The sequence below is a fragment of the Phyllostomus hastatus genome, unplaced genomic scaffold (assembly GCF_019186645.2).
Source record: "Phyllostomus hastatus isolate PE091 unplaced genomic scaffold, TTU_PhHast_1.1 phas_contig_1, whole genome shotgun sequence".
In the NCBI taxonomy this organism is placed as follows: Eukaryota; Metazoa; Chordata; class Mammalia; order Chiroptera; family Phyllostomidae; genus Phyllostomus; species Phyllostomus hastatus.
The window spans coordinates 20,230,424-20,257,058 of NW_025333498.1; the positions used below are offsets into that span (position 1 = coordinate 20,230,424).

The window sequence follows — 26,635 nt, forward strand, 5'->3', positions numbered from 1 at the left end:
GCCCCCCGCCCTTTGCTTTTCTTCTGACAGCTCAGTGACTATGAGCCAGGGAAACCAATGCAGAGTGTGGCCGAGGTGTGGATTCCCTTTCCTGGGGCCCAGCCCCTGTGCCCTGGGTGGGGCAGTGGAGGCACTGACGGTGGGGTAGCAGGGTAGCAGGGTAGCGGGGTAGCCCTCAGGTAATTTGGGACTCAGAGCTGGGGAAGAGCCGAGGCAAACACTTCTACCCCTGTGGGAACAGCCCCAGTCCTTCCTCTTTGATGGATGAAGAAGTGCAAAGAGCAGGTGCCTTGACCTTTCCCATCGCCCCCGTGGACAAGTGGGAGGACAACCAGGAAAGTTTCAAATGCTCACAAAGGCCGTTACTTTGACACTTCTTGCTTAGCACTGAGCGGGGGTGGGGGAACACAAGGCCTCTACTCCCGGCCTCATGTGCTTCTGCACATCTGGGAGCTTCAGCCCTCAGACGGTGTCCTATATTTAGTCTCACCAGGAGGAGGGTGATGATATATCACCACCACCTCCGGGGCCAGCCTCCCTCCTCCACACTGACTTATGATATGTAACTCAACTTCCCCACAGGGTTCCTGCTGAGGGGGGAGCTATTACTGGAGAAGGGGTTAGATAGAAGCTGGGGCTGTACCCGGTCATTGCACCTTTGCCCTGGGCCCTTCACCCACCAGGGCCCTAAGCTTCTGGGCTGTGCTCCAGGGCCCTCGAATGCACAACCACTGTGAGAGTGCAGGCAGGGGCAGCCCCAGAACAGGAAAGGAGGGAATCCCTCTGTTTTTTAGAGGCTAACACCGGAGACTGCAGGGCACCAGTGAACACAAATGGCTACAGAATCTCAGAGATGAATGTCTTGGGGAAAGAAACACAGGCTTTTTGGACAATCATCTAAGATTCTAAACCCCTTACCTAAATCTCCTGAGAGCCAAAGCTGGCCTCTCTCAGTGATATGACTGGCAGATGGAGTCCCAAGAATCCACAGATCTTTAAAACAGAGTCAAGTTAAAAAACAAAACAAAACAAAAAAAAACCACCCTGAAGGTCTCGCTAGTGTGGTTGCTTCACCCCTGTTGAGAGCTTGGGGAGCTCCTGCCTTCATTATCTGAGGAATGGCAGGGCCACAGAACGTGAGAGCCAGAAGGGGCTTTTCCCCCTGAAAATTGTAAATGTTCTCTGAAAAACAGAAGCAACCTTGGGGACATAGGTTCCCACAGCCAATCTCTTTTCTTACAGCTGGGAATAGGTTATGGGGGAATGGGGGTTCAGGCAGTATGTGCCGCTATTTTTTAAAGCATGGTACTGTGGGTACTGTGCTGAGCACTTTCAGTACATCACTTCCTTTTGTCCTTTGAGGCTATTTTCTTTCCTTCTCATTTTACTTCTTTCAACTACTCCCCATCTTACTACTCAGAGATATTCAGTAACTTGCCTGAGGTCTGTGGTTAGGTAGTTATGAAGTTATCTACAATTTGCTCCCAGCTCTGACCACAAAATTTGTGCTCTTAACTTTTCTACCAAAATTAAAGTCATATTAAAATAAACTAAGCACAATCACTGTTTAAAAACAAGTGGCAGAGCTAAAACTAAAATCCAAACTCCTAAATTCTTTTCTAAAGGACTTTGTTATTTTTCCAGATTCTTCCTTTGGGCATTAATTACACTGACTTCTGGTATCACATAGAAATATTATATTTTCTTCTGTACATATTAGGAAGCATAATTCTTATTAAAAATAATTTAAGCCCTGGCTGGTATGGCTCTGTGGGTTGAGTGCTGGCCTGCGAACAGAAAGGTGGCTGGTTCTATTCCCTGGTCAGGGCACATGCTTGCATTATGGGCCAGGGCCCCAGGGGGCGACACGTGAGAGGTAAGAGGCAACTGGTCGATTGCACGTTGATGTTTCTCCCTCTCTTTCTCCCTCCCTTCCCCCTCTCTCTAAATAAATAAATAAATAAATAAATAAATAAAATCTTTTTAAAAATAGTAATTTAAAAATTGGGGGAAAAAACAATTTACATCTTATCTGGTACACTGGTGGTCACAAACAGTTTGCTCTAGTATAGTGGTTAAGAGGGAGGATTTTGAAGCTAAATACCTGGGTTCAAAACCTGGTGGCTTCACCTAATAATAACTTGTCCAAGGGCAAGAACAGTGCTTTCTGTGACTTATTTACTTTATCTAAAACATTGGACTACTGGTAGAATAGCACTGACTCTATGGGGTTGTTGTGAGGATTATAAATGAATTCATTCAAATAAAGCACTTAGTGCTTGGCACATAGTAAGCACTCAATAAATGCTTACCCTTAGTTAGGAACCAAACCCACAGCTAGGGCTCAGGGAACAAAATGGTAATGATGACAATAATAATATTTTAGCTCTGGAGTCTCTTATGGCCTTCTCAGCCCTCTGACACATAATATCTCGTTTGTCATCTCTAGTCCTGGCAGTACCAAAGGAAATAGCGTTAGTGTATCATTTAGCTAGGAATGCCATAATTAATAAAGGCAAGAGTGGTTGCAGAAAGCCCGCATTGATGTAAGCTGGTTGTTATGGCAACCGTCCCCTGTCCAGGACCCTTTGCCAGGCAGAGAAAGACCCATTTTGGGAGCTGTCACAGCACATCTGTTTCTCTGCTCAGCTGATTAGCTCTTGTTTGCAACAATGAGCAGATGGAAGTAAAAATGAAAAAATAAATTTTTAAAAAAGCAAATGTTTTATCCACAAGTTTGCTTTCTAATACAGAAACAGACCTTTGGCTGTTTTAGAAGATGTTGAGTAAACTAGATCCTTAATATATGGGCTGCTTCTCTCATTGGTGGGATTGCAAAGTGTAGCCAACCTATAAATTATAGGTGATGGGTCCCTTCATGTACGTCTTTTAAAATGATGTGTCTGACACTCCAATTGCAGAGTATTCTTCCACCAGGTCTCCACCTGTCTTTGCTGTAAGCGCTGTCTCAGCACACAGTTTCCACAAGAACAGCCCACATGAACACATGAAGGTGAAAGAGGATAAGGCCAGTGGCCAGGAGACCTGAGTTCTGGTGCCCAGTGTGCTCAGCATGAGCAGGAGAATGTCCTCTCCCTGTCTTAGTTTCTGCATCTGCAAAACGTGATGTGTTCTCCTGCCCTCTGAAAAGCAGAACAGCTCCAGTACTTAATTAGGTTGTGAATTTAGGCATGGTAGTTGCTACACCTCTTTGGGCCTCACGTTCCTCCATGATAAAATGGAGAAAATAAATCTATAGAGAGCTATTGTGAGAATAAAATCAAACGGTGTATTTAAAAAGCACCTTTCCCAGTTCCTGGTGCATGAGCGGGTCCTTAGTGAATGAAAGTTTACTTCCCACTGCACGCTTGCTCAGCAGACACAATGTTTACACTGACAGTCAGCGGGCTCTAGCCCTGGAGCTGGTCCTTGGGTTCCCCTGCTTGCAAGGGAAGAGAATGTTACCCCTGTAGTTACTAGACCATTATAGGCCTGTGGTGTCCCCAAGACACACACCTCTGGTGGCTGAGGAACACGTCTGAACAGTGGGCATTTACTATCCAGAATGGAAGAGTTTTAATATTTGACAATCAGCTTGGCCACACCAGTGCATTCAACTAACTTTAACGCATAATTTAACATAGTCTCCAAATGTCCTCAATAAAAACAACAATGACAACTTTGGTTCCTCAATTCCTATGCCATGTGGGATGGTGAGAAAGATCAAATACCTCTAACCCTTGCCATCGACAAAAATGAACATAAATTTGCCTCTGATCCCTTTTGCTATAGACCAGCACATTATCTGGCACGTGTTTCATGCAAACACCAGCTAAGCAAAACCAATACCAACACTGGGCGTGGGTTGTTTTGAAAATCCCTTAGTTCAGCGGGTCACAAGATATGGATTTCCACCACTGTTATCCACCCACCTCCCCCTTAGTGTCCCTCGGCACTTAGCCTGGCAGAGGCTTGGATCCGGCATGTATGACATCAATGTAATTATGCCTAGCTGACATCCTCACATGTAGCTGTGAGCACTTAAAAAATAATATACAAAGTTTTATGCAAATATGAGACACTATTATTCATGTTATTTATTATAAGAAATTGGGTGTCAGGGGCTGGAGGAGAAAAGAGACAGGAAGCATGGCTAATGGGAAGACTGTGTGCATATATGGGTCTAAGATACAGGAAGGGAGACCAGGGGCTCAGTGTAAACAGAAGGTTGAGACAAGTAACCTGGGTCAAACACCTCAGGAGATTATCAAAAAATGCCAGAGAACAGGTAGGACAGAACAAAATTCTGAAGGTGTTGGGAGCCCACATGGAAGGCAATTTGTTCTGCTTGGTACATCAAGAGAGAACTGTTTATGCCTCAGACACCTGAGGCTGAGAGAGAGCTGTGTGTGTGTGTGTGTGTGTGTGTGAGACAGACAGACAGACAGACAGACAAGGCTGAGCTCTCTCACTAAGCTAGCACCTGTAACATACAGACCTGCAGGTTCCAAATGATAGACTGATTACCTTGGAAATTTGAATTATTTACTATAGAGGAGGGTTGCTAAGTATTTGGAGAGTTGTTATGGGTTGAATTATGTCCTCCCCAAAAAGATACATTCAAGTACTAACCCCCAGGACCTCAGAATGTGAACTTATTTGGAAATAGGGTTGTTGCAGATATATTTAGTTAAGATGAGATCATACTGGTGTAGGGTGGACCCCTAATCCAAAATAGGTGTCCTTATAAGAAGACAGCCATGTGCAGAGACGCATGGGAAGAAGGCATGTGACTACACAGGCAGATGCTGTAGCTTTGCTGCTGTAAGCCAAAGACACCAAAAAAAAAGGCCAGCAAACTGCCAGAAGCTAGAGAGAGGTAAGAAAAGATCCTAGAAACTTCAGAGGGAACATGCCCTGCTGACACCTTAATGTCAGGCTTCCAGCCTCCAGAACTGAGATAATACGTTTCAGCTGTTTTAAGCCACCCAGTCTATGCTTTGTTGTAGCAGTCCCAGGAAATAATACAGATTGGACAAGGCTTTGACCTTAGGGTGGGAGAACCCACTTCAACGTCTTTGCTGGCCACGGGAGCAGGCCCATAGAAGTAAGGCGGGGCGGGCATCTGTCTGTACCAGGGGCACTTTCACAGGTGGCTGTAGGAATGCTGGAGCCACTACTGCCCCCCACATATTCACAGGTGATGTAGGCATAACTGCCCCCAAGTCAGTACCTGACAACAAAGCCATGCAGCTTGCAGGGGTCATGGCCACAGAAATTAAGAACCTGGGTTTTTGTGGGTTTACTAGGCAGCTGGATCAATAAACTCTGCAACCTACACTTACATGAGAAACTCAGTTTCCTATAGTTTCAGTCACTTTGCTCAGGGTAATCTGTTACATAGTTTCTATGTTGCACCTTTTTCTTTCCCTCCTAAAATAATCTTCTGAGTCACAGTACACTACTGACACACTGAGTCTGTAAAAAATTGTACTGATCTTGATTTTCACATTGACCTTTTTACTATGCCAGGCAACTATCACACAAAGTACTAGATGAACCCCTAGAATTTTCTTCTCTTACACTGCTGAGTTGATACTGCTTTAACCCAGAATTTTTCAACTTTAGTAGTGTCCAAATGAGGCAGTGCGAGAAAAGAAGTAGAGAATGTTAACAACATGATAGCCAATGCGAGCTGCGGCTTCGAGCTGCCCCAGTGAACTACGCATTTGGACCGCTCGTCAGCATTTGATTGTGTGGCATGGTCACATTCCATTAGCTACCTGGTTTGAAGCACAGCGTATTTGAATTAAATATTGCAGTTACTCAAGCTGGTGAAATAAAAATGGAAATAAAAATGGGAAAAGAATAATTTGATTCAATATCTCAAGAACAAAATAGGATCAAGGATCTTGCAGCTGCATTTTCAAAATAAAAGCACTGGTTGCCTGCAACAGTTTTATCCCACTGACATTTGGCACTGCGTGCATTGCTGTCGTGGTTAATCTAAACACCACTTGCTCACACAAGAAGAAGTGAACGTGTATTAAGATCAATATACTGTGCAGTCCATCATACTGAAGAGAAGCAGAGTTTTCCACCTCAAAATATGCCTTTTGGGATGTTGATTTTGTGTTGCCTTTTAAGAATCCAAAGACTCAGAAAGAAATTTGACCTTCCCCTTCACTGCCTAAAAGGCATTTAGATAGACAACCTGCCCCAGAAAAGGATGTGTCATCATAGATAACTGCAGTTTAATCTGAACTAGGTAGACAGGGAGGAACCTAGCAAAGCCCATTTGTTCAAAATCCTCCTCGTCCCATAGTGATTCTGAGAACACCAGCTTCCTTTGGGTTAGAAAAGGGACACCATCTTCCTTGTTATGCCACCCCAAATTTGAGTTGAGTACCCTCCGTTATGCTTTCCTTTAAAACAATTAAAATCTACAGAGAAATTTGCTGATGCCAATGGTTGGCCTCCTCAAACTGTCCTCCAAATTCATCTTCTTCTTTGGCTTTTTTTTACCAGTTGATTCATTCATCCAACAGACACTCACTAAGTACCACTCTGTGCCAAGCACTACACTGGGAGCTGGGCGTCCCAAGTCCCTGCCCAGCGCAGAGTCCAGCTGGGAAGCCTGCCCGCCGACAGTGACAACAGAATGGCCATGGTGGACCGATGGGGGGTGTAAAGGAGCCTCACTGTCAGCCAGGGATCAGGGAAGGTGTGCTGGGGAAAGATGCATTTCAGCTGAAACGTGAAGACTGAGGAGGAATGTTCCAGGGTTCTCAGGGTCCCTCCAGACAATGTCCCTCCAGACATGAAAGGGCTTAAGGGAATCCCGTATCAGGATGAATTTGGAGAACTACTTGTCATTCGCTTGTTGAGGCATGAAGCACAAGCAAATCAGGGAAAAATACCCTGAAATGAGGCTGGACAGCTAGGTAAGCGTGGGAACCCAAGGGCTTCGCTCACCATCCAAAGGAGTTTTGATTTTGTCTTGCAGTATTTCTCAAGTTCACGAGACCCCTATAAACTGTTTTGTTTTGTTTTTGTTTCAATGATAATTTTTATTTATAATAATAAAATGGCAAGAATAGTGGTAAAAAACACACTCCAGATCATCTGGACAACCATGTGCCACACAATTGCAGTGACCACAGTTATGTTCGCTATTAAGGTGGCACCAAGCCAGACAGGCACCAGCTGGAGGCCAGAGGAGATGCCATTTGCACAAAGAGCTCACCCTAGCTGAAATCAAGGACACCTGTGGGAAAACTGGATCTCCACATGGCACGGGGTAGTGAGTACGACAAAACAACTGAAAATAATCTGTTCTTTCATGTTCTGAAACAGTCACAATGCAAAGGAGAACTGAGTTTCACAAAACAATGTCATTTGTCTCCATAAATTAAAGGTGCTTACATGCATGTTACCGGCTTTGTAGTTTTTTCATAACACATTTTTCCTTTTGTTTTATAGTTCTATAAATATAAGTGATTAGGAGTTTATTCCTAGTTTTGCTTTTTAAAACCTATTTTAGAAACTTTTTTTAAAGAGAGAGATGGGATGGGAGGGAGAAAGAGAGGGAGAGAACCACTAACATGAGAGAGAAACATCTGTGGCCTGCCTGCTGCAAGCACCCCAACCGAGCACAGCGAGCAGAGCCCACAACCCAGGCACGTGCCCTGACTGGGAATTGAACCCTCGACCTTTTCCCATGCAGGACAGTGTTCAACCAACTGAGCTGTTCCAGCCAAAGCCTATTTAAGAAGCATTAAAATAAGACTTGAGTAAACACTGGAATCTGCAGGGTTTTCCTTTTTCTCTAAAATGGGTCTGTCCAAATCCCAAGCATAAAAGAGAGGGCCATAGATGATAGGAAGCCAATGTAGATGTTTAAGCAGACCGGTGTGAACCAATTACTATGCAGGAGATTGTGTTGGCAGTCAGACAGAAGGACAACTGTGGGGACAGAATGGAAATGGAAATGAGACAGGGTAGTGAGAAGCTACAAAAATTCCTGGACAAGTGGAATGGAAAAACTGAGACCAGAAAATTAAACAAGGCCAAAGAGTTTGTGCAACATAGAGCTAACTGGTGAATCCCAAGAACTTATTTTCCCTAACCAAGGGCACTTAAGAGTGAATGGTTCATACCTCTCCTCCCTAACCAAAGAATACATAGCTTAAATCTCCCTTGACTGGGAGCTAGAGAACAGAAACCCAAGTAATGTTATTTGTGCCAGCTAAACCCAAGGACAGATGAAATTAGGGGAACAAATAACATGAACCCCATTAAAAGCCAGGCAGACTCAAGATAAAACAGTATAGCAGACCAAAGAATTTCCCAAATCCCCCTATGTGTTCGTTTTAATGCATAATCATATTAAAAATGCACCTGAAAAGCTAATAAATATTTTGCTGAAACCCTCCCCTAAGATTCTCACCTGCAGAAAAAAATTAAAAGCCCTTGGGACAAAGACTCGGCATGGGCTGTCTCCAGAGCTCGCCCATGCCCCTTCCCGGGGAGCAGTGGGCAGCGGCAGCTAGACAGGGGGGCTTACCCCCCATCCTGTCTCCAGGGGCCCCCTTTCCCTGACTTCCCAGTGAGCTAACAGCAGCCCCGTTTTGGCTCACTCCCTTCCTATAACTTTCCTAGGGAGCCAAAGCAGAGCACCTCCTAAACTCTCTCCTGTTACTTCTACCCGAAGTTCTTCCTCTGTTTCACTCTTCCAGCCCTAATAAACTCTCCAAATCAGCTGGACTCGTGTTGTGAAATCTTTCCTACATGAAGTCAAGAATCCACACACTACAGGTGGCCCTAGGCAGATGCACTGAAGGCCAGGCCCCCTGTCCAGTAACAGAAAGACCCCTAAAGAGATGTCGGTACAAGTCCTCTTATTAAAAGAGCCCATTGGCTTAGTCCCCGAGAGCTTCTTGCAGGCACAGGCCAGAGTACTGTGATTAAACGCTGACTTGACAAGCAAAACTGTACCTGTGTTTGAGGCTATGCCTTATCTAGCTGGCAGAGTCTCTAAACTTCTGCATATGTCATCTGATAGAGACTTCGGTGATGATGCCCCAAATAAATCAGGACCAAATCCCAGGTTTCATTGGAAAACAAAAAAGCACGTAAGCTTAGCTGCTATGTGCATGGTAAGCACCACCACAAAACGACCAGGGCCACTGCATGTAGTTCTGCAGACCAGCTGGGACTGAAATCCGTCTTGTCACCAAGCCGCGTGTCCCTGGGGCTGCATCTATCCAGGGAAGGTGACTTTTTCTAATTTACATCAAAGCTAGATGAGTCCAAGCCATGACCCATGGAGACGGCTGCACTTTCCAGAGGAGGCACCTTTCTCTGATTGCATGAAGGTGTCCTGTGGGCTGGCTGTGCCTTAATCCTGCTTTTCTGTGGTTAAGTGCCAGTATTACCCCTCCCCAAACCAGATTTCTCACAGTTCAGAGAGGATAAAGGATTCCCTTCTTCCTGAAAATTGTGTGAAGTACAGGAATTTCCCACAAAAAGTCACAGCACCAAGGCACTCAACAAACACAAAGAAACAGATGTCCGCTCCTCACCTCGGGGGCCATCCAGAACGGGGTGCCGACCGACGTGTTTCTCCGCAGACGTGTGTTGGTGAGCTGGGCTGACACACCTGTAAGGAAACGGGGTCGTAGCTGAGCAGCAAGCACAGGATGACGCTAGACCAGGGGCTGGTGAACTTTCCATAAGGATCCGATAATAAATATTTTAGGCTCTGAGCCTTATGTTTTCTGTCCCATCTTCTCAACGCTGCCACCACAGTGCAAAAGCAGCCACAGAACACAAAGAAATAAATGAGTGTGCCTGCGTTTCCATAAACGTTTATTAGTGTGTGCATACAATTTTCACATGTCACAAAATACTCTTCTTTTGCTATTTTCCCAACCGTTTAAAAATGTGAAAACCACCCCCACCTCAAAAGCCACACAGACACAGAAGGCAGGTCCAAGCTGGCCGACAGGATCCACAGTCTGCGGACCACCGTGTGGGAGCATTTATCACCTTTTCTAAACCACTCAAATGTTCTTTTCCCTAATAAGCATTTCTATCCATATTGCTGAAAACTTGAAATCAAAAGAAAACATCAACAACCAGCATCAACGGAAAATATATTCCTATTATATTTCCAATATATTTCAGGTGATTTCTTTCTTAAAACGGTGTTTCATTTTATGGAGAAAGAAAATTGGCATGTATTATCTATAATAGAGCATCAGTGTAAACATAAAAAGTTTTCAGTTCCTTATCTTACCTAGAAGCCTAGAAAACTAGCAAGAAAACTGTTTGTCAAATGGAAAAAGAAATTGACTCATATTATTATTATGTAGGCCTCAATGTCGAGCACCTGAACTTTAATATAATTCCAATGTACTTTATCTGTCTTAGCCTGGAGGCAGCTCTCTTCTTTCTACCACTAGGGAATGAAGTAGAAGTAAATGGACATTGGGTTAGGAGTTCGAAGGCCTGTTTTTCATCAGGGGTACGCCTTTTCCTAATTGTATGACCGTTCACAGACCACCTCACGCTAGACCACTCGGCCACACTACCAAAGACCACTCACTCTAAGCCTCAGCTTTCTCATTGTCCAGTTGGGGATAATGATACTCTTCAAACCTAGCGCAGAGTTCTTAAAGAACAAACAAGAGAATAAATGTGAAAATGATTTATAAATTGTAAAGTACTTTACAAATATAAGGCATTCTTTTATACCAAGCAAAAATTGAATGCAGCCTTTAAGAGAATGATAAGGGTTGCCACTAATGTTATCAATGAGAACTGAGAAACCTGGATATGTGTGCATTTTAGCAAAGGACACACCTGTGAAAACATCAGGCACAGATTTGCCGAGGAACACTGGGACGTTCTGGGGTGGGGAGCAGGTGTGCTAGCTGCTAGTACTCTATTAGAAAGCCAAAGAGGCTCTACAACCTCCACTACCCATGGATAATTTCTTATTTTACCCAATCCTCCACTACAATTTTGGTTAAAAAAACAACTGTACTTTTCTGTGTTTAATTTTCAGAAATTTCTTTTGCAGCAATTGGAAGTTCAGGAGACTTCTATTGGAAAGATCAGGAGCCTTTACCTTCATGCCAAATCACAAAGCTGTTGAGAGGCTAAGTCAGCATTAATCCCCATCTTCATCTTCTAGGTTCTTTCCTCAGCATACTCACTGCCCCCAGAATTGCGTGAAAAATACATCTCTGGTGTTATATACACAGCACATTTGTTGAGTTACACCATCCCTCACACAGAAGGAGAAGCATAAGACTTAAAGTGCCCCCGCCCACTATTTTTCTTTGCATGCTTTTTACTAGATAGACCAATGCACCTAAAGTAACTTCATTTACCTCTAAGTAATTTATCCTGAGCAAATGATTCACTGATACATTTTAACACTGAATTCTTTCTTACCAATAAAACAATGATTATTCAAAATCATCAATCTTGTCTTCTACTATGTTGACACTAATAAAGGACATTTTAGAAAGTGCTTTTGTAAATGTCTTTTCATTATTTGTAACAATCATGCTAAAGTACTAACAGTTGTTGAACTCGTTTAGAAGATTCAACCATTCAATAAACTTGAAAAACCAAATGGTTTGTTGGTTTGTGAATATCAGTATGCGAGTGTTGCAAGCGGACAGTTAATAGTTCCCTGGCCTTAGGTAATATTGCTCTGCATTTCTTCTCATGCTTGCATTTCCTGGTAATGTTTCCAGTTCAACCAGCCTCACGTGCAGCAGCAATAATCACAATTTTAAAGGGATGTTGGTTCCCAGACCCAAAGGACTAGTTTACCTTCTGCTCACTGGGAATAAGCATGCCTAAGGCTACAGAAAGTCATTTGAAAGACCAAACTGCTTTCTCTTTTCATATGCTAAAGAAGAAATGACAAAATGTAAATTATAAACAATTGCCCTGAGACATGAAATTCTTCCCAGAAAAGCAAAAAGTTTTTCTGTCAAATTCTTCTTTTGAAACACTTTTATTTTCTATCTTTAATAAAATTGCTTCTAAAGCTGAAAATAGATTAGCAAACAGCATCTCCTAGGGTGATCCATCTGGTAAATCCCCCATTCACCAGCCTGTGTTTGACTGGAAAAGTCCCTCAGCCTATGGCGTAAGGCCCCAGTCTTCTGAGATTGCAATAAATTGTTGCCCTTGGCTAAACTGCACACATCAAGAAAACAAACGACAAGCAGTCATTACCGAAGTCAACGAGCTTAACTCCTCCTTCTGTTGTCAGAAGAATGTTATTCCCCTTGACATCTCGGTGGATGATTCGGTTATTGTGCAAATGCTGAAGGCCCTGCGTGGTATCCCACCGCCACCAAACAACAGGAAAGAGAAATGGAAAATCCACATGGTTATCTTAAAACAATTATCATACTACTAAAAATCTAATCAAAGTCCACATTTGGCTAACCTCCCTGCTGTTACAGACCTTGCATCTAATAGGGAGGTTTCCCCCTTGCTAATATGCAGTGGGATCCAAGCTAGAGGGGCTTTCTTACCAGTAGGGCCCCATATAAGATGTATGAGATCACCGCTTCGTCCAACCGCTGGCCGAACCTGAGCAGCCCTTTGACAAGCTCGGTGACTGAACCCCCGTTACACAGCTGCAAGAGGAGATGCAGGGGAGGGAGACAACAGCAGGACACATATGAAAAGAAAAGAAAAAGATGTTAAGAATACAAGCCCCATGTGGTAAAATAAACGTGCAGATCACAAAACTCCAGGTCAGAATAATTAAATTTCAAATTTCCATTACATGGGCAAATCTAGTTCTGTGTGTGGGTGTATGTGTGTTTATTCAAGGTGATGATTTATGAGTGAAAGTGCCATGTCTAAAAGTTGATTTTTTAAATTGTCAAGTGAAATATAAAAGCACAGGTCACTATCAGAAATTTAAAAGAGAAGGCATGGCAAATTACTGGATATTTTTCGTTTCATATAAATACTGTCTATGTTTTTAAACATGCATTTTGAGGACAAGAAAAGACCAGAAGAGTCTAGATGGATGCCGTCGATATCGGGGTGGGAATACATTCCCCTTTTCAGATCCTCCTGTCTCCTGTGCTGGCGCTGCAGGCGGCAGAAGCCCAACCAGCAGCTCTTCCAGGAGTTGCTGTTGCCTCTCAAATTTATGGAGTGGACTTGCATCATCTGTGCATGCAACCTTCTCATAGTCAATGTTAGATATTCAGAAATTTTATGCTCTTCTTTTTTGCCTGTAATTAAAAATGCTGTAAAAGTATATGTTGCATACTCGTTCTTTGTTATGTATTGTCCATCACTGAGATTTAAGAGTATGTGAACCTGGTATATACTCTACTTTCATAGCAATTTAAGGTTCTTCTTGAATGATTGTTACTAACTGCAGAAGTCAATTGTGCAGGGTAGGGTTGGCTACATGTCATCTTAAATCAAGGGTTCTTAACTGGTTTGGGCAGGGCTTATAATTGGAATGGTAGGCAGTATGTATATGCATCTTGCATTTTTCTGCTAAAAAAAATTCAGAGTTTACATCAGATCTCAGAGCCATCCTTGTCCTTATAAGAATTAAGACGCTGCTTTAGAAATGTGCAATTCCTTTTGGTACGTTGTCTGCAATTTGGGGGAGAGTTGAGTAGTGAACACTGAGGGGTTTTCCCAGTCAACTGGCTTTTCATAAGCAAGAAACTCTGAGGGAGCACAGATTAGCACCTTTCCTTCAAAAAGACAATTTTTTTATCGAGATAATAATACATTAGGGTGTATTCAACTCTAATCATGAACATCTGCAATATTTTAATACAGGGTGAGCAGATGTTTTTATTTGATTGTGCGGCACTCCCTGCTACACACACGGCAGGCACGTTTCACACACTCTAATAAAATAACCTGTAACCGAATCTGCCCATGTGGTTACCACTTAAATTGCTCATAAGCAAGAGTGTATGACTAGAAGTCTAATACAGCATTAAAAAATCTTTAAAACAGTCTTACTATCTTTAGGAGAGACACTAGAAGCAGTGCAATGCATTGAAGACTATGATGGCCCCTTGAGTTTGAATGAAGAGTCCTTGGAATCTACTTTCTACTAATGTTGGGGGTAACTTGTAGCTTCACTCTAATAGCTCTGATGACTAATGTTGAGTACCAGGGTAATGTCTTCCAAAGGATTCCAGATTCTTTTGGTTTCAACTATGTCTTATATGGCCCTGAAAGGGCAAATAACCACCAATGTCCAATATAATGCCCTCTTGAGCAGTGAATGCATGTCCAGTGCCATGACTCATAGAATAGTCGTAAAGGCTAAGTTTTTGATACATGTAAAATAATTTTCTCAAGACTCCCCAAACTAGAGTCTATATTTCATGAAACAAGAATTGAAGAATTGGCCACAGAATCAAATGATGGCCATGGAAGAACATAGGACATGACAGTGAGCAAAGTTCTCAGCCCACAGAAAGAAAACCCTCTGGAGTGGATGGCACGCAGCTTGGAGAGCTTGAGAGAACAAGATGAGAGTGAGGGTGCCCCCTCTTGAATGGTGTGTATAAGGGGATAATGATGGAAACTTCAGTTTTTTATGACCCTCTTCTCATTTGGAAATCTGAAGGGAGACCTGCTCAGCGGAGTGCCTCGCGCCAACAAGGGGGTGTCCCGTGGAATGGCAATGGCAGTGGAGTATGGCAAGGCCAACCAAGCCTGGGATCAGAACACTTCATGGCCTGCTCATGACTTGCGGGAGATTCAGAACTTTATGCTCCATCTGAGGGCAGGGACAAGGATAAAATTCGACTGAGGAAAAGAGAGTGAGGCCCTCAGGATAGGAAGGATTATCAGAGCCCAGGGACATAGGGAGACATGGTGAAGCAGACAGTAGGAGGACATGGGGGGTCCCCCACAGTGTGAGGCCCTGCTCTCTCTGCCGCTGCTGAATGTAAGCATCTGCTTATGCCCAGACCCGAGTGCCACTTAGGGAGAGGGTGTGGGAAGAAGAAAAGAAAAGGCCCTAATGATACTAAGTCCTTATCCAAAGGATTGAGCTTTGAACTGGACTGTGAAAATGGGATATAAACACTAGAATTGGCCCCTTCCCAAAGAAGTCGCTCAGTTGGGCTGAATTTAATAGAATGAGTCAAAGTTAGTTGTGTCCACTAGGCAGTCTGGGGGCTCAAGAACAAATCTGAGTTCAGTTTCTGAAAAGGAAGTTACCTCTTTGTTTTCAATAGTGTGTGACCATCCAGTTAATACCCATTACTCAAACACGAACAGGACACTGTCTCTGCCCTCAAAGAGCCCACCACCAGTAATGGACACATGAGTAATTAGGAGTATGGCATGTGGAACTAGGCATGTGCCTAAGGGAGAATGGTGGCACCGAAGAGGGAATGGTAACCTCTGCTGAGAAGGGTGAAGAGGGGACAATCTGGGAAATCGTCCTAGAGAATGTGACATTTGCTATGGGTTTGAAGGAGAAATGAGTTTATGGAAAGTGGATAAAAGGGGAAGGGCATCCCTGGAAGAGGAACATCGTGTGTATAAGAAGGGAGCATGAAAGAAGGAGGAATGTGTGTGTGTGCCCACGCATGTATGAATCCTCTGCTACTGTTGGGACAAAAGGGTGCCAAGATCCTAGGGCAGGGAGACGGGAAGGAAGGTGCAGAACAGGGAATGACAGGTCTGCCCTGCTAAGGAGTATGGGCTTTATTACTATATGCACACATATTATATAATAGTACCATAACACACCATTAGATAAGAATAGTAAGCTATTGACAAGTTTTAGGCAGGAGGACTCTATTCAGATTTGTGTTCTAGAAAGATGACTTGGGCAGCAGATTGGAGGGTGAACAGAATAGGAAGACACCAGAAGCTGGACATCTGTTAGGTGGTGTTGAAGCAATCAAGAGAGGCCGGGTCAAAACATCAAAAGTCATGAGGATGAAGAGTCTGGGACTTCATCCCAGAGATACAGAGGCTTTTATGAAATAGAATAGACAGGGATTTCTGCCCAACTGCATGCAGAAAGTGAAGAAGAGACAGTCCAGGATCTTGTGACAATAGGAAAATGATAATAAAGTTCTTTGATCCTCTAAAGCCAAAGCAAGTAATAGGAATGCAAGGCACTATAACACCTTTTTCGGAACCACCCCTCGGCCTGGCTCCTCTCTCAGGGAGGCATGTGCTTTACTGAACCGCAAGTGCACTATTAAAATTCTACCCAGAGAAAATTTAAATTAAATACTGGGTGGCGATCCAAGCTAACTCTACACTGGAATTTTCCCCTGAAACCTCATTTCAGTCTCCTGCCCTACTTTGAATGTGATCATTTTTGCAACCAGAGCCTGCCTATTCAGTGATATCTTATATAGGTATCCAACAAAAAACTTACTTCATAGCTCTAGAACTATGAAGGGATTAGAGCAGCCATTTTTGTCAGCAGGATCAGAACTAAGCTGTGGGTTTCAAAATAACAAAGGGATCTTTACTTAGTCAGTGCTCTTGGTTCAGTAAATGTCAGAGTTTAAGAGCTTTCTGACTGCCTGTGATTAACAAAATAAAGAACCATATAATTAAACTGCTCAGGGAAACTTTAGAGGAAGTTGCCCTGCTAAATTGGTAAGTTCTCAGCAGAGTGCTCAAGGGCAGCCTGCGGATCACAGAGAAAGCTCTTCGGGTATTTGGATATAAAAAAGGAAGCAGGTACACACGTACAATGGTCTAAGCAGGGTAAGTGTTCAGTGCAATAGACTGAATATTTTAAAAGCATGACAAAAACTTTTATTGAAATGCATCAAATAAAATAATCCCCTTAGAGTTTTAAGAAGGCAACCAAAGGTTGGCGCATGCAGCCTTCCTTTATCCCTGCCCACTCTGCCAGCCTTTGCATTCAAACACAGAGGGGTGTCTCCAGGCCTGCTTCCTTCCTCCACCCTCAGCATTCAGGGAGTGTGGCAGCTGGATGCATCTAGAATTTAATGAGCATTTTGCTCCAAACCAAGAAAAACAGAAAAATCATTTAGGTACCACATCTATTTTCCAAAACATCATTGAATATTGATTCAATCACAGTATGTGCTTTTGCTAAGATTGTCATAATTTCAAGCAATAAAATGTTCCTTGCTCAATTAGCCATCAACTTTCCTTCATGTTATTAAAAAGGCCAATACAACACAATCACCAGACCTTTATTCTAGTTGAAGCTCTGACTTTCAAGTAGGTTCTGTACTGGCATGTTGATCTGATCTAGTCAGAGTGCAGAATTAAGAGGAATTTCTTTTCAGGGTCCCTTTTGTTCAGTGGACTTCATCTTTCAAGGGTGTTAAGTTCCGTAGAGGGTGTAGGCAAAGGTCAAGTTAGGATCATCAAAATTACTCTAGATGATGCCTTAGAAAGCACCGTGCTGGACGATGTCCACCTCTCAGTAAGGCCAGAACAGCGTGTATTTTTCTTCCACATTGTTCAGAACAATTGTGTTTGTTTTGCTGATACCAGGTGAAGTCACTGGTTTGCACCTAAGAGAATGAAAACTATGCCACTTGCGAGCTCTAGTCAAAGTGCGGGGAGATGCTCACAAGAAGTAGGTGGGCCCCAGAATGCCCACCTCTCATCTCAGTCTCCCAGGACACGTGCTTGTTGAGTAGAACAGTGGGGTGGGCAGGATCACTCCACCACTCAGCTTCTAACTCTCTTGCTTTTGCTGAACACATATAGCACATATACATAGGATGTAACTCTGTTCCATTTCAAAGTTTCTCCCTTCTTCTCCACTCCCAGATGTTCTGGACCTTCCTCCTGGTCCCCAGCACTCCAGTGACCCTCATTGTGGAGTCCTGTCAGAACCGGCCATCTGAATCAGTGTTTCCTAGCCATCTCTGGCCAATCAAAACCTACCGGTCCTATGCTCCAGACCACCGGAGTCCTGCTGTGACTGATTCATTAATGTGATCAATTGATCTGTGCTGCATATCCATGGGTGACAACGGTTTGAAGCATCACCCGCAGTGATATTCAGGCCCACACTGGACTTTCTGTAGCCTTAAAACAAAGACTGGACAATGGCATCCCCCACTACCACCCCTCCAACTGGCTTAGTTACTGAACTTATACATAGATCTCTGGGAGATAAAAAGACATTAAGAATAAATTCTTTCATCTGGTTTTAAAACTTTTTTTTTACTTTGGAACCTCATTTACTAGTACCCTACACTCCAAACCATTTCTTTTAAGTTGAACACATGATTCATGCTGAAAGTAATAGTATCTACCTACTGAAGGTTTTTGCTGAAGAAAAAAGAAAGAATGTAGTTCATGTCTTAGCACATACTAGGTATTTGTTTTTGAGTGTTATGTTTTTCTTAAAGGTCTAAATTCTTATTGTATTTAATTTAGGTGAGAGATAACAGGACTTATAGATTATTTAAATTTAATATTACCTTAGAATAAAATGTATTCAGAAATTCTCCAAAGCATTATTATCTGTGAGTGCTTTCTCTCCATATCTTTCTAATACAGGAGGTGTCCGTCATGAAAGAGAGCTCTGGTTTACTTTCTGCTAACAATTAGTAATGAATTTCAGAAATGACGTTTTTATTTGCTTTTGTTTTCAGAGCTGTGTTGATTTAAGAAGGTTATTAATAACATGTTTCTATCATTTAGAATTGCTCTGTGGAATAGCTGCTCACCGGTCCTTTCATCTCATTCAGCAAGGAAACAGCAAAGGCGACATAAATTTAATCTCACTGTGCATGATGAGAAGCACAATAGTAAGCAGACTGTAGTGTTCGTGTGTGAGTCTCCTAAAGCACTCCTAAAAAAGCTGCAGCAGGAACAAAACGGTGAAGGTGCTGTGCGGACCCCATGGACTTCCCACTGCGTGTGTGAGAGACAGACCAGGAACCGTGTGGCCCCAGCTGGGCAGCACGAGTCTGTGTTCCAGGACTGCAGACAGCAGCAGGGGGTCTGAGCAAGGTGCCCACGTTTGGTTCTCCCTCCAGTTCTGGCACTTAATTCGTTATGTGACCAGAGAGGCATGTCACTCCTTCTCTGGGCTCCGTTCCTCCACTGGACACCAGGGGACTGCCCTGAAGGAAGGCTGAGCTTCCCGCCAGTTCTAGGAGCCCAGAAATCTCTGTTTCTATAAGCATACTGTGGGTACTGGATGCACCTAACCACCCAGCAGCCGGGCATAGAGGGCCCGTTCCAGGACATAAAAGACCTGAGGACATCTGGCTCCCCATACCACCGATGTTGATGTGGAACAAAACAACCCACAAAAGGCATAAATGTCAGCATATCATGTCACTGAGATATGAATACTTCAGTGTCTCAGGGCAGCCTCATTACCTGTCTGCCGTCACCCTGGAAAAGCAAAAACAGTCAGCAGAGGAGCATATGCACCAGGCTCAGGCCACAGTTCTGGGCTCCTTCTCAGCGATGAAAACCATGCCTAGCCCTTTCCAGTGACCTGGCCATGCCCCAGGGGCTGACCTTTGGTCAGTCCTTATCAGGAAGAGCATGTATTCTCCAGGTGGCTGCAGGTATGAGCAGCCACCTGCCTACCTGGAAAAGTCCTGGAAGTCCCAGTTCTCCATATTTAACTACAGAGCCTTTCTGAGTCAGGAGATAAAAATGGACAGAAACTTCATTATTAAATTACAGTGAGGTTTAAAACATGGAGATCTTACAGAGCTAAAAAAAATTTAATCAGAGACCCTAGAAATCATTCTTTCCATGTCCCAAGAAAAGCAGCATTTTTAAAATTATGGATATTCTTGAGCTTCACTGGCAGGATAAAACCTATAATATTCTCAGGGAGGGGAACAGAAATAATAAAATCTGAAAGATTATAAGAATGTGTTATATGACAACCAGTCAACTAAACAAAGATGATTTCTGAAAACCAAAACCCCTTACATATTTATATCCCGAGGAAGGCAACTGATGTGACAGAAATGTTCAAATTGGTTTCCCTGCAGATTATCCCATCTGAATATAATGAATTCCCCATACATGGTTGCCATGGCAACCAATATATATTTCCCCATGTCCAGGCCCTCCCAGAGCCAGGCAGAGGATTCAGAGAAGAGGCACTAGACAGTGAATTGAGTGCTGGCTTCTCCTTTGGTGCCTCTCTCTTAAGGCTTTCACATGTGTCCACGTGTTCCTGGATCACATATGTGATCCTAGGCACAGAGGCATGTGCTGATCCAAAGGGGCAGAGTCCAGAACAAACCAGAATGAGCCTATGAGTCCTAATAAGCTAATTCCATAGATCGCCATTATTGTGTCTTTGCAATTTTAGTCCCATTGGGAATTGGATTTGTGGGGAACTGACTCTTGCCCCCACATACACACATTCACTTCTATTAATAAGGGACAAATAAGGCAGGAGGGCAGATTCCCTCTTCAGAGCAGATGCTGCTGGGAGTACTGCTCCTCGCTCCCAATAGCACTTTTCACCAGGAACTGCCCCCAGCTACAAGGAAGTGCCCCTCCCCCCAGCCCAAGGTCACTTTCCATCCCAGCACTGCATGCAGCCAGTGATTGGCTGATGCAGAGACACAGCTCTGCAAAAGCAGCCCAGCTCTCCATCTCCCAGAGGACGGGCTGAAGCCTCTACTGCAACCACATTGCTGTTCAGTGCCCCTCTTGCCCAATCCTGCCTTTCTTACTCCTTCCAGGTCCATCCCTGCATGGTCTTTCCAACAAACCTGCTATACACACAACCTTCAGAATCAGTCTGAGAAAAACCACTCTGAGATGAGGATTAATGAACAAAGATGGGCTAACCCCAGCTTGGTGAGCCAGGTAGATCTTGGGCTAACAATTTTTGAAAGTGAGTTGTAATTATGTTTTCTGTAAAATGTTCCCAGTATAGGGAAGAAAATAATCTTTTCCAACTGTATTCCTGTGTTCATTCAGTATTAGAAGAAAAGATTATTAAAAATTTGAAGCAGAGAAACAGGAACACTTTTAGTACACAGCCTACCTGTAACAACTGTGGAGAACGCCACATCAGTCCCTGTCACACACAGGAGGGACCGACCGACTTCTCCAGTGTGTATGGTACAGTATTTAGGCAAAAACACACCTACATGCCACTGGAGCTCTACCTGAATGTATAGCTACCCACTGAGCCCCTCTTACCTCCAGGACCAGCCACAGCTGTCCTCCCACACAGTGATCTGCTTTGTAAAACATCCCATAAAACTTCACGACGTTGGGGTGATTAGGAAGAAACTGCAAAATATTGTATTCTGCCTCAATCTCTTCATCCATATCCTACACACAGGGTAAAAAAAAAGTGTGTGCTGGATTAAGTCCTACTGTGTGAGGAAGGGCATAGGTATGACATTATGATCAAGTAATCATTTAGTAAAGCATATTTGTATTTTAAAGAATTTATTTATTTATTTATTTTTAGAGAGCGGGGAAGGCAAGGAGAAAGAGAGGGAAAAGTCCATGTGCCACTGATTGGTTGTCTCTCACATACCCCCAACCAGAGACCTGGCCCACAACCCAGGTATGTGCCCTAGCTGGGAATCAAACCGGTGAACTTTCACCTTGTGGGACCATGCCCAACCCACTGAGCCATGCCAGCCAGGGCATATTTATTTGTATTTTAATGTCATCATTACCATATCTTGAATATACTTAATGATGAACATTCAGATCCCAATTAAAACTCTAATTATTTTACCAATAAAATGTCTTTATTATATTCTCTTTTCTTTAACAGTATTACAAATATCTTTTTAATTCAAAAATGTCTGAATTTCCAAAGCAGCTAAGGAGAAGAAGCTTAAAAAGACCCAATACAGGATAGGAAATCTATAACTTCACTGTGCAAAACAGCCTCCAGCATCATAACCTCGATGTTCGGGGCTCTGAAATAAGATGCCAGGCTAAGATGATTGAATATCACGTCTGGGTCATTTTCTAGCTGACAGAGAGACCAGCCTCTGTATAAGCCCAGGGAATGAAATACATCATTCTTTTTGAGAGAATAACTTTTGAAGAGCCCAGAGGGCCCAAATCAAAACAATAGTAACCTGGACAAAAACCACAAAGTCAAGGAAAGTTTAACTGCAAATGGAGTTGTCATTCAAATGAACTGAAAAATCAGAACTCATTTTGAGATTTCATGCCAGGTCTCGTGAAAATTACCCCTAGAACTAGAAAAGAAGCTGGAAACTCAGTGTGCATGAAATACTGCATTGTGGCTACAATTCACCACCATTACTTACACTGATTGGATCCAGAATTTTTACTGCAGCCAGGCTCCCATCTCTCTTGTTAGTTACCTTGTAGACCTTGCCATAGGTGCCTTTACCTATGGTCTCTATAATTTCCCAGGTGTCCGTGGGATCTGGAAGTGATTCAAATCCAAGCATCGTGGGGCTGTAATGAAACAATCCATACAGATGTTTCCTGGTGGGGAGAAAAGCTTGTTATGTGCAACAGATCACAACATTGAGGGCAGCGGGCTTTCAGAACAGGAATAGCTTTGTTTCTTAACCAGCAACCTTGTGATACTTTTTCTTTTCATTTTCCCTTTCTGTTTTAAGTAAAAATTTTGAAGGGGGATTCGAAGACTCCTTAGGAAATGAGGGGTTAAGTTAGAGGGGTCAGAAATATGACTCTAAAACACCTTTAAGGACATAGTTTTCAAACATGGGGGGATTAGATAAATACTGCAGGAGGGAGAAAATAGGCTGAAGAAAATATCCAGTCATGACCAGACAGCTGTCACTCTAGGCTGTGCCAGAGGAAGCATCTGTAAGCCAATGGTCTTAGACCTCCATCCCCAGGTTATGGTAACCATGACCAGGCCTCTCTGATGGTCACTGGAAACCAATCCCCAACTTTTATATGCAAAGACTGGGCTGCTAGGAAAGATTTGATATCTGTACCAGGCATCAGTCAATGCACAGCAACCACTGGCAACCAGGTCTTGGATCCTGCAAGATTAGCCGAGCTCAAACCCTACCTATAGAGCAACAGGCTAGTGTGGGAATCACACTGAGTGGTTAACCAGGAACTGCTAACTCACTTTGCTTATTTAATAAGGATGCAGCTCTGTGTACTTTAAGTACCGTTGACCCTTAAACAACATGGGGGTTAGGGGCCCCACCTGCAGAGTGGAAAATCCATGACAATCTTCTAACTCTACAGTCAGCCCTTTACATCTGCGGATTCAACCAACTGCAGTTGGGAATGCAAAAATACTACTTCAGTCTGCAGGCAGTTGGTTGAATCCATGGATGCAAAAACCCATGGACACAAAGGGCTGACTGTATTTATTGAAAAAAAATGCAAGTATAAGTAAATCATGCAGTTCCAATTCATATTATCCAAGAGTCAACTGCATTTTGAGTAACAGCAACAAGCTTAGCAAGCAAGGTCACCCAAGACTGGTCCCATGGAAAAGCCCCTTCGAGTTCTGTTGCTCCCGGGCTGGATGAGAGGTCTCCACCTCAGTCTGCTTCTAATTCCAGGGGAGAGGCTGTCAGGCTCCGACATCAAGAGTTATGGCCTCCAATCCCCACACAGTGGCTTGGTGTCCACCCAGGGCAAACACTTCTGTCTTATGCTGGACATTCCAATTTGCACTTTTAATTATTTCCTAGACTGCATTCTCCCAAGGCAGAGCCTTATGACCTGGAACAAGAATCTACTTTTTATCTTTACCCTTTCTGATGGAAGCATTTCAAAGATATTGAAAACCATTACCAAAACAAAAGAAAAGAAAACCCCAAATGCTGTGGGGTTGACCCTAGAAGGGACCCTATCTTTCCAGAGTTCATCTGGCAGGGACACCACGCTCCAAAGTGGCCTGAGACCAGCACCTCAAGAGCCCAGGCAAGGCTCACCCTAGGCTGAGGCACAGACCCCAAAAGGTCAGCTGGTCAAACAACTGCTTTTCATCTGCTGTTTTCAAGATTCTAATCAACTCCAGCCTTTCCTCCTGTGTTTTCCGCCAGTGTTTTCACAAAGTCTATCTTTCTCACCATGTGCTTCATAATTTTTGCCATATCTGTACTTCTTCACCTTTGCTATTAGTTACTAAAAACATTTAAAATAATTGCTTTTTCATAAGAACAAATATCTTTAAAGGCACTTTCTACCACTACTCTAAATGCAAAACCAGTATCATTTGCCATATTTCAAAATCAACTGCAAAAAGAAGATCACACTACAAACAATAGTTATTCAAATCCAGCCAGATACCGCTGCCCCCTGCTCTACTGGCAGGGCAGTACCAGTGCACTGGTATCTACTCTCTAAAGAAGGGAGATCATCAAGAGATAGGAAGGAATTAAAGACTAGTACAAACTGCTCCCTTCGTGTGATCAGAAGACCTGAAAAAGAAATTAGCAAGGGAATAACTTTGTCATTATGCAATTCAGTGTTCTTTATTGGGAGATTCCCTCAAACCTCTCGTCACCTTGAGAACCATTCCAAGCTTGGCTTCTACAACACCAAAACACAGGTCCAGCCTGGGGTGCTGGTCAGGCATAGACCAGCTGGCGAGAGGAGGACAGGTACTGAGATGTTTCCCTAGAGAGAAGAATCTGGCCCATCAACATAAATGGAATTATATTACTCTTACCAGCGCAGTCCCTGTTCCTCCACCAACAGGGACACTTGCATCTGAGCTCAGCGCCATGACAGAGCAGCACTCAAGTCAAATGCCTACATGATCCTGGCCCTGCTCTGACCAGCCCAGAGACTTGGGCTAGTTACTCATCTCCTGTGTCTCAGCTTACTCATCTGCACAATGGGGCTGCTGCTACTGGTGATGCAACCCATTAATAGAGTTACATTATGGACTAGAACACGATACAATAAAGTGAGCACAGTGAGGGCTCAGTGAGTGTCATCCACCATCACAAAAGCAGAGCACCAAGTTCTGCTTCAGAACAGGCAAGGCATAACAAACAGCTCTCTGCACTGTTTCACTGCTGGCTACAAGCTAAACAAGGACCAAGTTAGTTTTGCTCCAGTCAGTTTATACTTTCAGATGAATGGCTGAAATTTGATATATGCAAATGAAATTAAATCATAGAATGTGGCAGCTGAAGAGGACCCCAGAGGCCATCAAATCAAGTGGTTTTCTAGTGATTTTTGGCGCCTAAAGCCTTTCATTGAATTAAATCTCACTTAGGATGTTGATGTATAAGTTGAAAGTAGGGCAGCTCTGGCTGGAAAGCCAAGTGCACTGGAAAGCCAAGCGCACGCCCTGTGCCCCCAGTGGGAGGACAGACAGGGTGACCAACTATGCTGGTCTGCCTGGACTGCTCTGGTTTTAGCAATGGATGTCCCACATCCAGGGAGACCTCTCGGAACTGGCAAACTGAGATAACTCTGTCAACCGAGCGTGTGGAACCTCCTCAGAGCAGTGTTAGGAAACCATTATTTACATATCCCCACACCCACATCTGCCTTGCCCCTTTTTATGAGCTAAATTGTATCTTCCCCAAAACTCATACAGTGGAGTCCTAACCTCCAGTACTGCATGATGTGACCACATATGGAGGGAGGTAGGGCCTTTGAAGAGGTGAAGAGTCAAAATGAGGTCATATGGGGGCCCTACTACATACAACATGGCTGGTGTCCTTATGAAGAGATTAGAGCACAGACATGCACAGAGTAAAGACCATGTGAGAACACAGAGAGAAAACAGTCATCTACAGGCCAAGGACAGAGACCTCAGAAGGAATTGACCCTGCCAGCACCACGATCTCGGACTTCCAGTCTATAGAACTGTGAGGAAAAACTTCTATTGTTCAAAGCACCCAGTTTGGGGCACTTTGTTAAGGTAGCCCTAGCAAACTAATACACTCCCTTTTTACAAATGAAGAAGCCAAAGCCCAGACTGGTGGCATGACTGTTTAAGGGCTGTACAGAAACAAGAATCTGGTCTTTCCGAGGCGAGGCCCAATCCCATGACCTCGGTTCCACAGAACGGAATGGAGGGAGACAGCTAGTTAACAATGGTTATCTCTGACCAACTGTACCAAATTTTGAAAAGTTCTGTGTGGGAATACCCCAATCACATGGGGGCTAAACGCTGCCACAGACCTACTGGATGGAAATCTCTACTCCCCCCAAACTAGAACTCCCTCAGAGAGATTCATCTATAGTTGGTTCCACTGATGAGTGAGTGGAGGCTGATCAGTCAGGTTCCACTGCCATGCCCACCACGTCCACCTGAGCACCCGAAGAAAAGGTTAAATAAAGGTGCAACAGAACAGGTGTATACTAATAGGGTTGACAGTCTTCTCTCTCTAAAAACAGTACCCACCTCTATCAACTCTCTGACAATTGATTAAACAGTCAGCTCAAACAGTGGCTGCTTATACAGCCCTGTGAAGGTGGTGATGGTCTGCTCCGGGCAGGCAGCTGGAGCAGCCCTTCTGGAAGCCAAAAAGCTGTTGCTGGCCAGACTGTTAACCTTGAGGGCAGGCTGCACATCTGCTATGTCTGTGTTTGGAGCATGACAGAGCTGGAGCCTCATGGAAATAGCCAGGATTGACCATAAAAGAGCCAGGAGCAATTTGAAATGAAAAGGATGAACCTGGGACGT

General features: G+C 43.7%; 1 protein-coding gene across 1 annotated transcript in view; it reads right to left on the minus strand.

Moving 5' to 3' along the window:
• The window catches only part of MYO3B (myosin IIIB), a 386,538-nt gene extending 364,099 nt beyond the window's left edge, over positions 1-22,439 (minus strand). The window contains exons 1-5 of the mRNA XM_045820463.1: positions 22,293-22,439; positions 21,193-21,327; positions 12,567-12,671; positions 12,262-12,361; positions 9,585-9,661 (exon numbers count right to left, since the gene is read on the minus strand). Coding sequence (XP_045676419.1) covers positions 9,585-9,661; positions 12,262-12,361; positions 12,567-12,671; positions 21,193-21,327; positions 22,293-22,439 — 564 coding nt within the window. The remainder of the gene's footprint in view (positions 1-9,584; positions 9,662-12,261; positions 12,362-12,566; positions 12,672-21,192; positions 21,328-22,292) is intronic.
• Positions 22,440-26,635: the final 4,196 nt, after the last annotated feature.